The sequence below is a fragment of the Sciurus vulgaris genome, assembly GCF_902686455.1.
Source record: "Sciurus vulgaris genome assembly, chromosome: 6".
Lineage (NCBI taxonomy): Eukaryota > Metazoa > Chordata > Mammalia > Rodentia > Sciuridae > Sciurus > Sciurus vulgaris.
The window spans coordinates 58,542,861-58,556,220 of record NC_136466.1 but is presented as its reverse complement, the minus strand read 5'-3'; the positions used below and the strand labels follow the sequence as shown (position 1 = coordinate 58,556,220).

The window sequence follows — 13,360 nt, the reverse complement described above, 5'->3', positions numbered from 1 at the left end:
CAGGCCTATGCACCTTCTGAACTTAGGGAATAAAAAATTTTTTTGCCCTTCCAGCTTCTAGAGGCAGCTCTCATTTCTTGACTTGTGGCCCCTTCCATCTTTGAAGCCAGCAATACAGCATCTCCAAATTTCCCTCTGAATCTGGCACTTGTGATTGATTACATTGGATTTGGTACCAGGGTCATCTCCCCATCTGGAGATCAGCTGATTAGCAACTGAAATCCCCCTTTGATCATATAAACTAACAGATCCCCAGGTTTCAGGAAGACGTCACTGGGAGGCCATTATTCTGCCTAGCATTCTTTGACTTCCTTGAAACTTGAATAGCTTTTAACCATCATGGTGACCTCTCTTAATCTTCTCTTTATCTTCTCTTCTCTTTTTTTTCAAATGAATATATCTTCATAGTAACCATCTATAACATTTTCTCTTCTATTGGAGTCTCTGCTTCTCATCAGTTTATATTCTCAACCTACTGATTTTATCCACTATCATAGTTTCAACTGTTTGTATCCATAGATGTCAGTCCCTTTTCAGAGATCCACCCTGGACTTTCAGCTGTTTTTAAATATTAGTTACTCAAGATATTCATGATAAAACTATCGATTTTCTGCAAAAAATTTCAACTCTTCTAATTTTATCAATATTTGCTCAATAATGGAGCCCCACTGTCCCTTTCTCTTACTCTTGCTTTTACTTTTGGGATGTTCTTTTTTTGACCATTTTTCTACTAGTCCTATCCTTTTTGACCAGAGCTTAGATGATGGCATTACCTCTCCTGTCCCCCATTCTTAACTCAGCTCTGTTCTTCTTTATCAGCATCAAAAGATGTCTTTGCCAAAAGTAAAATTATTATTCCTCTTTATTTAAACCAAATTATTTGAGAAATTATACCCTTAAAAGGTAATTCGTTATCATCAATAAGCTAAATATTCTATGTTTATCTAAATTTTGTCTGATTCAACCTTTTTTCTTAAAAATACATATGATAGAATTGCAAATAAAGCTCATACTTACCAATTAGAACTGAAGATAAAACAGTGTCCTTTCCAGCTTTGTTGCATATGTATATACTACTGAAAAAAATGCACAGGAAGATTCTAAGGATTGTATTTGTCCCCCCTCCCACAAATAAATTGTATAAAAGAGAAAAATAATTGTATGCTAACTATCCAGCTAGACTAAGGAAGTGAATATATCAACTTTCTTGAATGCAATAACAATGTAATCAGTAATATGGTTTAGAAAACCTGAATTCAGTTAAAAAGTCATGGCTTGGGAGGGCAGGGCTTCCTGAATGTAAATTAAAAAAATCTCATTAGAGCTTCACCTAGCCAAACTAGAATTAACTGGTAAAATACATTTTAAAAAAGTTTTAAAAATACATTATTTAATGTCTCTGGAAATTAAAAGAAATCCAGCCCCACATAAAAAAGGATTACACATCATTATCAGTTGAAATCTATGCCAGGAATGCAAACTTGGCTCAGCATCTGTAACTAAATCAATATAATATGTAAATAATACATATGTAAATATTATATGTAAATATGTAAAAAAGAACAAAAGCCAGGATCATCTCAATAAATGCAGAAAATCATATGAAACAAATGCCATCATTTCATGATTAAAATGATCTACTAATTAGGAATAGAAAGGAATTTCCTCAACTTGATAAAGAGCATCTAATAAAAACTATAGCCAACATCATACTTAATGGCAGAAGAGTTAATAATGTCCCTAAGATCAGGAACAAGACACGATGTCCACTCTCTACTATTTGACATTGTGCTGGAGGTTCTGGTTAGGTAAAAGAAGGAAGTACAGTGTGTTCAGACTGGAAAGGAAGAAGTTAAATTAAATACTCTCCCCTTATCTTCACAACATACATTCCAAGCCTGGAGTGGATGCCTGAAAGCATAGTTAATAACTGTGATAAAATTCAATTTATAAATTAGGTGTAGCAATTAGGTGCACTACTTAATCACTTTGGGGCCAGTAAGTAAAATAGGGGGCTTCCTGAACACAGGGATAATAAACAATTAACAGATGGGTAGTATATGTAGCATCAATATGCTGATTAAATGGTATGATTTACATTCCGAGCAGGGTTCAAGATTTCCTTGATTTACTAAGAATGGCACACACTTTAAAACTTATGAATGATTTATTTCTGGAATTTTCCATTTAACATTTTTGGGATCATTTTTTGAGCATGGGTTTCTAAAACCACAGAAAGCAGGAACCCACATAAGAGGGGTTGATAGAGAGCATCCTTCAGTTAGTGGATAAGGTATCAACTGAAGTGAATAGGTACCCACTAACATGGGCATGGTAGACTGCAAAATGCTATTAGAGCCAATAAATGAGTTTAACAAGGCTGTACTTCAAGATCAGTGAGTGTACAAGATGAATTTTATTTCTGTGCACTGAGTGAACATTCAGAAAGTGAAAATAAGAAAAGAATTTCACTTGTAAGAATGAAGAATAAGCACTTTAAAGAAATAAGTGCATAAAATTAACAGAATAATTAAAAGATTGGTACACTGAAAGCTGCAGAATATTGCTAAAGAAAATTAAAGAAGATATAAATAAATGGAAAAATAGCCCATCTTTATGGATTGGAAGATGTGATATCATTAAGATGGCAATTTTGCCCATGTTGATCTCCAGATGTAAGTTTCTGTCAAACTCCCAGATTTCACTTTTGCAGAAATTGAAAACTAGGTTCTACAGTTCATATACAAATAAAACATCATTTGAGGGACATGAATAAAGAGCTCTTACAACTTATTTTAAAAAGACAAATAACTAAACAATGAATTGGGTAAAGGAAATGAATAGATACTTCTTTCCAAAGACAATATACAGAAGGCTAATAAGCACATGAAAGTGTGCTGCACATCACTGTCATTAGGAATATGTAAACCAAAGTACAACGTGGTACCACTTTCACACTCAACCAAAAAGAAGAAAAGTGAACAAATATAATAATGAATGTTCTTTTGGTTCCTCACACATTGTTAGTGGGAATGAAAAATAGTACAGCTAATTTAAAAACAGTTTGTTAGTTCCTCAACAAGTTAGACTCAAAAATTCCACTGTAGATGTATAACCTAAGGCAGATCAACAGAAGTCCACACAGAACTAGTACTTGAATGTTCATGGTGACTATTTATAATACCTAATAAATGGAAATAACCCAAATATATGTCAACTGACAATGGATAAATAAACTGTAGTAAACTTATACAGCAGGGGCATGAGTTGTGGCTCAGTTTTAGAGTGCTACCTAGTGTGTGTGAGGCACTGGGTTCAATTCTCAGCACCACATAAAAATGAATAAATAAAATAAAGGTATTGTATCCATCTACAAGTAAAAAAAAAAATTTTAAGTCCATACAGCAGGACATTATTCACTAGTAAAAAAGATGGAAGTACTGATCACAGCATAACATGGAGGAACCTTGCAAACATCATGCTAAATGGAAGCACCCAGTCACAAAAGACCACATGGATTATGATATCATGGATATGAAATGTACAGAATTGGCAAATGTACAGCATCAGGACTGGAGGAAGATAAGAAGAATGATTACTAATGGGATAGAATTTCTTTTGGAGGAATGAAAATGTTCTAGTCATGTTGTGTAGTGATGATCGTACAACCCCATGAGCATATTAAAAAAACAAATTGTGCACTTTAAGTTGGTGAATCGTATAGTAGACACATTTTATCTCAATAAAGTTCTTTCCAAATATACAACAAAATTCTGAATATAGATAGTACTTTTAAATCTGAAAAGGGAAAAGCAAACCTCACTTTTCCATTACAACTTACTTTATCATACCAATATTGCTTATCGTCCATAGAAAAGCTTAAAATAGCAATTTATTGCATTCAAGGCTTCAGTCATGAATTTTTCTAATGTCAAAACAGCAGATAGGTTACTAAATATAAATTCAGTGTATAACAAAATTATATATACTTCTTACTACACACACACACAAAAGTACAAATTAGGCCGGGTATGCATGGTTCCTTGGCATTGATGGAAAGAAAATATTCTGAGAACACTTTATAAAACAAAATTTCTTGTTTTTTTTTGTACTGAGTCCTCTGTAACATAAGTGTTGCATGGACTGCTTCTACGTGTGCCATGAACCTGTTAGTATTGATAGCATCTCTAGACGAGGGTTGTTAGAAATCAATGATATCCAATATCACGCTACTACCACATCATTCATTCTATCCTGCTTAGAGTAAGATTTGCAATCGTTGTAAATGTTGGTTGACAAATAGGAGGTTATGTGGTTTGGCAGTCAGAAATCTGTCAGATGGTTTTGTTTAGATATAGCTTCTTTAGTTCAGCTTTTTCAAATCTCCAGAGACTTCCCAGTCCCTTGGTGCCTTTACCCTTCCGTGGCACACCTGGTGACCCTCTCCTTTTCGCAGAGCTCTTCCTTCATTTCCATCCTTATACCCTTCTTTCCTTCCTAGTCTCCAGTGCCCTGTTTTCTTCCTGTGAAAGGTATTGATGGTTCTCATGGCCTCGTCTTAAATTTAGCTGTCTACTTTGGAAATCTCATCTATTACTGTAACATCAGATGTACTTGATAGTACACCACATAAGTACATCTTCAGAACTTTCCTCTCTGCTGAGTTTCATACCCAGGTTTTTGGCTGTACGGATTAGATTTTTGTCTGTTTCTCTCAAACATCTCAAGTTCCAAAATGTCCCAAACTCAATTTAACCTCAAAATTGAATTTTTCCTCTGTGTCCCATTCTCCATTAATGGACTTATTGATAATGCTAGAGGTCTGAGTCCAGTGAAAAAGTCCTGTTGATTTCTCCTAATTATCTCTTCAATGTGTTCTCTTCCTCATTGTAAAGCTTAACTTCAAGTCTCAACATTTATCATCGGACTGCCATCATTCTATCCACACTAAACATAGGGACTGTCTTCCTATGGTATCAATTTGATTATGTAATACTCTTGTTCATTTAAATTCCTTCCAAGACATCATTCATCTCCTTCAGAATATAAGCCAAAGTCCTTGGAATGGCTCTTTGGGATTTGGCATATGCTTAACGAGCTATGCTTATTGTCCATCAGTTTCCCAGCCTTTCTAAAACACTTCCCATTCTTCAGTTCTGCTGTATTTTAAGAACCACTGGCCCCACACTGTTATTTTATTGTTATTTACTAATCTAAAGCTAACTACTTTCCACTTGTCACAAGGCTTGGTCCAGGACTCTGGACCCCTGTAGAGAAGTACATTTTCCTGGCTGAGGAATCATTCAGAAATTGGCATGTGTCCCAATTCAAGACATTGGGACAAATAGGAAGATTTGCTAGGGACTTCTGGAGAAAAGTTTTCTTCCTCTTAGGAGAGAACCACTAGAGAGACAGCCTCTCCTCTGCTAAATGTCCCAGTCAAAGGTCTAGCCTAACCTGCTGTGGCCATTTTACCCCTGTTGGAAAAAGAAGCCTAAGGATAAAGTCAAACACAGTAGCGTACTGCTCAATATTTCTCGGAGAAAAATGAGCAGGATGCATTGACTTAAACCAATCCTGAAGTCCATGCTGCTTCTGCACTTCCAGATATGAAAACTATTTAAATTTCTGGTTTATGTCAACTTGGATTGGTTTTTCTGATATTTGTAGACTAACGCTCCAAACCAGTAAAATTTCAAACAAGTTCCAGAGGAAGTGAGTGGAAGCACATTAAGTGTACAGAATATAGATACAAACCAATTCCAGTGTTAAGACTTCACCTTTTTCCATGAATACTCTTATCATCATTAGGCACACTTGTTTATGCCTAGGCAATGTGTGCTTCCTATTTATGAAGATAGTAGTTCCAAATCTGATTATGACATGTGCTCTTGAAGAACTAATATACAAAAGAGCTAACTGCTCATACCCTTCAGAACAGAAGCATTAATGCTAAACTTAAATTAATGGATAAATATTGGGCATGACTACATTGGTCAGTTTTTAGAGCAACTACCTTCTACCTTTTTAATTCTTAAAATTTTGGGGGCATTTGGCCCAAAAATAATTGAAAAGCATTCTTATTTTTTTAATATAGAATTCTTACATACTTTCCTGAGAGTCTTTAACATCCAGTTATTTTAAAGCAAACCTTTTAAGGTTCCTATTTAATTTTTAGGAGAATTGTGAAAAACATAGAGATTTTGTACAATAAAATATTTAATGGAAAAACTACAAATTTAATATCACTCCCCATGTTTTTCTGTGTCCCAGATATTTTTCCCAGAAAAGGAAAATGTCAGATGTCTTTCAGTTTTCTCCATTTCTTGTTGTCAAGGAGGGTATTTAAGACTAGTGCACAAAGAAATTCTTTATTATGGAAAGAAATGCCTGGAAATCACAGTTAACACATAAACAAAGGACTCACATTCTCCTAATTGTTAAGAATTTGCCTCAATCAGCCATACACAGTGTTGCACACCTGTAATCCCACAGCTTGGGAGACTGAGGCAGGAGGATCGTAAGCTCACAGCCAGCCTCAGCAACTAAGCAGTGCCCTAAGCAATTCAGTGAGACCCTGTCTCTAAATAAAATATTTTTTAAAAGGGATGGGGATGTGGCTCAATGGTTGCATGCCTCTGGGTCCAATCCCTGGTTAAAAAAAAAAAAAAAAAAAAAATTTTTTTTTTTTTTTTTTTTTTTTACATTAATCCTAGGCTCTACATGCTCTTGGATTGTTGGTATAGCTTCAGAAATTAAGAAACTAGAAACTAAAAAGGCAAGTTTTGGTCCTTCACTTTTGTGGGACTTGCTGTTTTGTGCTCTTTTCCTTTTTTGTCCCTCCTTATCCCCAGGTGATCGATGAGTTTATTTGGTGGGTACAGTAAGTTATTCTAGTTTCATCTCTGTCGGATCCATGTTCAGTTGCATTAAACTCCACTGCACTGAGACAGCAGCACAGGATGCAACAGGTCCTAATTTTGCACACATGGTTTCATTTTGTTGGATTAAGTCTAATGGTAACTTTTTCACCACATTATATATTTGCTTCTCATGTAGTCATTTCATGTTAGAATTCTGATCTCTCTTGAGGCTTTGGTAGATTTTGATTTGTACCTCTCTGCCTTCAGCAGCTAACTGTTAAGCCTCAAATGAAGATATTATTTCAGAGAATGTCTGAATCTAGTAACATTTTTTAAAGAATATGCCAAGAAGACACATGCATGTAGTTAGTTCACAGCTTGTAGGCAAGAGTGACTTGTGAGAATAAATGGAGGAAAAATGAATAGGCCGACAGAGGAATGCAAGAATGGCATTACCAACACCCCCACTTTTTTAGTTGTTTAATCATGGAGTTTAATTTTTTTCCTTGCATTTACAATAAGAATGTGGTTATTTTTTTCTTGACTTTTAAGTTTACACATTCTGAATGAATATACAACTGAAAGGAAAAAAACTGAAAAGAAACTTGGAGTTTTAAGTAATTATCTATGTTTATGGCTTTTATAATTGTTCCTTCTATTCATTGGTCTTTGCTACCTCTGTTTCTTAAAAAAGACTGCTAACAATCCAGCAGCCCTGGCTGGATTTTCCTCACAATGGCTCATTTCCTCTTAAAATGTATTAGCAATTAGCTCCCAGTGTTCCTAATTGCAGCTTTGTTTGACTTTCCACCTCTCTCTGCTCACTGGATTAGAAGAGAAGTACATTAAAGCTTATATAAATGGCCAGATTTTCTCCTTTAGGGAAAATTTAAAAGAAAGCAGACCTTTCATTAATGTGAAAGGAAATAGACTATTCCCAACATTGAGTAAGCTAAATGGATAAGTGCAGGGAGGTACAATAGGAAAACTGGACCCTTCCCAGACCCTCCCAAGTTTCTCCTTGCCATGTTCCTGTATTACTTTAGACTGAAGTTATTCCCAGAATGTCAGATATCCCCATATTCAAATATAAGTACATATCCCAAAACCAAATAGGAAAAAAAAAATCAGTTACTCTCTGTTGGTCCAAATAATGAATGTGAACATTAGCTATAAGTTTTCAAATGCAATTATTCCATTTTTTAAGATGTAATTGTGTACATGTTTTTCAAAGGGCTCTGGAAGGATAATTCCCTAGTTGACATAGAATGGAAATGAAAACATTGACATCTTTACTTATTTCCAATTTAAATTGCATGGGGGGGGGCGGAGAAAAAGGATATAGAGTTTTGCTTTAGTTGGCCTTGTTTTACTGCCATGGGAGTTTACTTTCATCTGAGTTCCCATAGATATCTGTGAGAAATTCTTTAGTGCCTGAAATAAGAGTATCTTCAGAGTTATGCGATCTGACCTAATCACCCATGAGTGCTCTCCTACTCTTTCTTTAAAAAAAAAAAAAAAAAAAAAAAATCCCCTTATTTCATGAAGTCCTTTCTCATTTATCTTCTCCTCCTTCCCTTGATTAGACATCGATGAGTGCAGCATCGTTCCTGGGATATGTGAAACTGGTGAATGTTCCAACACCGTGGGAAGCTACTTTTGTGTTTGTCCACGTGGATACGTAACCTCAACAGATGGCTCTCGGTGTATCGGTAAGCCTGGTATTTGGAAGGCACAATACGCTGCTCCTTTATAATGACAGAACAGCCCAAACAGGTGTGCCGATGGCAAGTTATCAACCCATTGAGGAAGTGACTGAAAGAGCTGTTAAAATGAATGGTACCACTACTCAGGGGCTGGTAGACCAGGTACTCTTTGCAAAGACTTCAGTTTTAGAAGGGTTTATGTTGTTAAAATCATTTGGGAAATAAAGAGCAATGTCTCACTTCCTTGAGACATTGCTCTCTCCCAGCATTACAGACACAAAAGCATGAGAAAGATTTTTTAAATCTGCTTTAGGAGACAGAATGTAGTAATTAAAGGTTCTTTTGTTGGTATGAATCATGAATGTAGTCAACATCTATTTACTTAGAGCTTGTTTATTCTAGTAAAAATAGTGATTATGAAAAAGAAATTGACACCTCTAATTTTGTGTTTTAAGCATATTCGGATTAAAGCAAAATATACTTGTACGCTTTCCTTTGTTCAGAAAAACCAAACAGTGCTTCTTAGTCATGGTGTGGTCCGTTCATCACTGAGCAAGCCTTAGACGGTTTTTCTTTTTGTACTGGTGAATTGAACTGAAAGGGGCTTAACCACTGAGCCACATCCCCAGCCGCCCCCCCCCCTTTTTTTTTTTTTTCAGTTTTGAGACAGGGTCTCACCAAGTTGCTTAGGGCCTCGCTAAATTGCTGATGCTGACTTTAAACTTGTGATTCTTCTGCTTCAGCCTCTTGAGTCTCGGATTACAGGCATGAGCCATGGCACCCTGCTAAACTTTTGTCTTGCTGTGAGCACAGAGACTGTGAAAGTCCTTTGACAATCCTGGCACAGTGAGCTGCTACTCTCCCATTTCTCTTCTTGAGCATTAAGTCTAGTCAATTTCAATTTTAAGCTGACAATAGTTAGAAAGAGGAGACAAATGCACAGTTCTCTTTAGAGTCCCTGAAGATTCACTTAGTGTAGGAATTAGAGAAATTTATTCAGTACCCAAAGAATTGATTTGCTTGGTACACTAGAAGAACTGTGCCACCAGTACAAGGACTGTGATCTGAATTTGTTTGATAAATTACACTGATATGCCAGGCAGTATGCTGGGTGTGACCATCCAACAGAGAATATGAGACATGTAAGTGCTGCCTTCAGAATACCATCGTCATAAGTAATAGTGGAAGAGTACAATGGCAGTAATAGAGGAAACAGTGGTACTAACAATAAAAATAAACCTATCTCATTTATAAAGCACATACTGTGTGTTAGGCACTGGATATCTTCATTCTCAGGAAAGCTACTGATCTCTTTCTCCTTGAGTTCCTTCTAATTGAATGTTCAATAAAATATTCCACATTAAGAGGAGGAGAACAGGAAGAATATGTCTGCATTTTATTCAAGATATCTGAAATTTTTTTTACATATAAGATCATTGACTTATCAGTTATGATAAACTTCTTTTGTCTCTTGCCTCTGTAAAGTCCTGAGTTCACCTAGACATTCAAAACCCTTCAGAACCAAGGCCAGCCTGCCCTCAGGACTCATCTCTGCCCCGGGACCTCACACTCTTATCTCTCATGCTGCACAGGCCCACACCGCCATGCCTTTGCCCACAGTGCCCCTCCTCCCCTCATTTCAGGACATTTTGCACTTTCACACACAATTATATTTTCCTCACTGGTCACACTGAGCCCATTGTGCCCGGCCTCATGCAGCTTCATGAACTCTGGGACTCATGTCACATCTTGGAATGAATTTGGTGCTCAGTACATTTTTTTCTGGATGAATAGGAAAATCAACAAAGGAATGAATGAGATGATATTGAATTCAGGAACTCCCTGCTTGGTAATAACTGCTTGTGTCATTTGGCATCCAGTTGGACACGATGGTGTGGTCCTGGCTGCTCAGAAGGCAACACCTGACTGGAGGGCCAGAAACTGAGTCCTGAACTAACCAGAGACCCATTCATCTTGTGACAGCATCATACTCTTAGGAACGGAGTTAAGCTCTGAGACTAAAAACCTAGAAAGCCAATGTTGAAATTAAGAAGATTAAAATTTTTTGAATGACTATGTTACATTTGGAATAAGTATGTTTTCCATGTGTAAAGAAAAAAATAAATACCAGGTTTTAATGTGTGAAAGATTTTTGTCTTTGATTTTTCAGAAATTTTGAGTCTTTTTTCTTACATTGAATTATTTATGATTGAATTATATGTCATGAATGTTTTCAGAGGATTTATTTTTGTAACTATATACTATACATGTTACAGATAATGAGGTGGGTTTTTTTTTTTATTATGAAACTGCCTACTATCTGCAGCTTTATTCTGAGATTAGTGAATGCTGAATATTGCCCTAATTCCTTATTCTATTTAGCACAAATATCCTGAGTGCATAGTGCATTGTAAAGCATCTATAAGTCGATCCTCTTTCTTTCACAGTTTTACATGGTAAGAAAGTTTTACATGGTAAGAAAGTTTTTAAAAAATTTTTTTAGTTGTAGATGAACACCATACCTTTTATTTATTTATGTGGTGCTGAGTATCGAACCCAGTGCCTCACATGTGCTAGGCAAGTGCTCTACTACTGAGCCACAACCCCAGCCCCACATGGTAAGAGCATTTTAGACATTTTAATTTTAAAGTAGGATAAAATTCCCTATTTTATTATATGCTAAGTATAAGTATATATTTTATTATATGCTAAGATGACAAATTCTTGATTTAATTTTATGAAATGCGTTAATCAAGTTTGTAAATATGATTAACATGTCAGTTCTAAAAGGACTTGAAGCATAACTAATAATCTTTTCCTTAAAAGCATTTTAATAACATTATTTAGTGAACCTTATGTCATTTTATATTTACTGTAGTTGACTTTATTAATACCTAATTTTCACATTGTAATATAGGCACAGAAGAATGACTGACAGCCAGCAGTAAGTAAATAATGAATTGACAAGAAGCAGTGAGCAAACTGACATGCAGGATAATGTCCCTGCTGCTCTCGTGCACACAGAGCTGGCACTGACCCTCAGCAAGGGGACCGCCAAGTGCCAGGCAACAGCAAGTTCCGAAAACGAGATCAAGCATTTAGAAATTCTTACATGATGTTGCCACAATAGTGTAAGGCATTTCTTTGAGTTTTACAAAGTTTCAGAGCACAGCATCACCTTGGAGTCTTCTTGAGAAAACAAAATCTAAACACATCATGTGTGGTTTAGTCAATGTTTTACTGCTGTGACAAAATGACCTGACAAGAGCAATTTTAGAGGAGAAAAAGTTTATCTAGGGACCTCACAGTTTCAGAGGTCTCAGTCAATAGACAGTCAGCTCTATCCTTGGGGGTCAAGGTGATGTAGAACATCAGAGTGGAAGTATGTGGCAGAGGAAACCAGGTGGACATGGCCACCAAGAAGCAGAGAGAGAGAGACTCCCCTCACCAATAACAAAATACATACCCCAAAGGCATGCTCCCAGTGACCCACCTCCTCCAACCACACCCTATCTGCTTTCAGTTACCACTCAGTTAATTCCTAATAGGGGATTAATTCATTGATTGGGTTAAGGGTCTCATAACCCAATTATTTCACCTCTAAACCTTCTTGCATTCCCCCACATGAACTTTTGGGGGACACCTCACTTCTAAATAATAACAATGTGAAAAAACATGTACATATCTGAGGCAGTGGGTGATTAATTGCTGAATGATTTTAAGCAATGTATGCCATCAGTCAATCTTAAACCCAGGCACAGTGGCACATGCCTGGCATGTGAAGGGGTCTAGGTTGATTCTGGGAGTGTTGAGAGCTCATGATGAATTTTGAGAACAGGTGAAAATCAATGGGGCCTGATGTACATTTGGAGGCAGAGTGGCAAGGGGACCATTTTCAAGATAAAAAGAGAATGATTGTCATATTGGGTCAAAGCATGAAGGCCAGGATATGATTTTTAAGTCAAATTTGTAAGATTATATAAACCAAGGAAAGTTTGTATAGTGAGCAGCACTCTGTAACCCGGGGCATTGATTACACATTCATGTGCGCATTTGCACTTGAAGGAGGATCCAAAATACCAAAAAATGTCTTAATTAAAAGCTGAAGAGGCAGACAAAGGTGAAACAATGTACTGAACTGTATTTTGGTTTTAATGAGAATCATATAAAAGATGACTGGTGGAACAGGAATACGAGTTTTAATTACGAAAGACAAAGTTTCAGCAGGGCACCATGGCACACACCTGTAATCCCTGTGGCTCTGGACGCTGAGGCAGGAGAATCAAGAGTTCAAAGCCAGCCTCAGCAATGGTGAGGTGTTAAGCAACTCAGTGAGACCCTGTCTCTAAATAAAATACAAAATAGGGCTGGGGATGTGGCTCAGTGGTGCCCCTGAGTTCAATCCCTGGTACCAAAAAAAAGAAAAATGAAAAGAAATAGAAGAAAGAAAGACAAAGTTTCCTAGAAAGAGAACTTGAGATGGTAAGGAAGAAACACTTTACTGCTTCTAAGGAAGAAGTCAGTCTGGGTGCCACCATGATTCTGTTTCTTTCATTGTCCCTAGTTCACGATTTTAGAAATAATAAGAATCTGCAGAAATAATCAGGGGAAACCCAGGCTGGAACCCATCAGAGAGAAGGTGCAGGCATTCAGTGTCCAGAGTCAATGGCTGGAACATCTTCCACCACCAGTGTTCTGACTAAGCTCCTCTGTGTTTTCTGGCTGAATCCTTTATTTTTGTTTAATGAGCAAAAATTTATAGAATATTTACATGTATTTCAGGATACAGTT

The 13,360-nt window shown here is 36.6% G+C and overlaps 1 protein-coding gene across 2 annotated transcripts in view; it reads left to right on the top strand.

The window, feature by feature from the left end:
- FBN2 (fibrillin 2) overlaps positions 1–13,360 on the top strand; it is a 231,373-nt gene that overhangs the window by 97,738 nt on the left and 120,275 nt on the right. For both annotated transcript variants that reach the window (XM_079144676.1, XM_079144675.1), the window contains exon 8: positions 8,450–8,575. In XM_079144676.1, the coding sequence (XP_079000802.1) occupies positions 8,450–8,575 (126 nt within the window). The remainder of the gene's footprint in view (positions 1–8,449; positions 8,576–13,360) is intronic.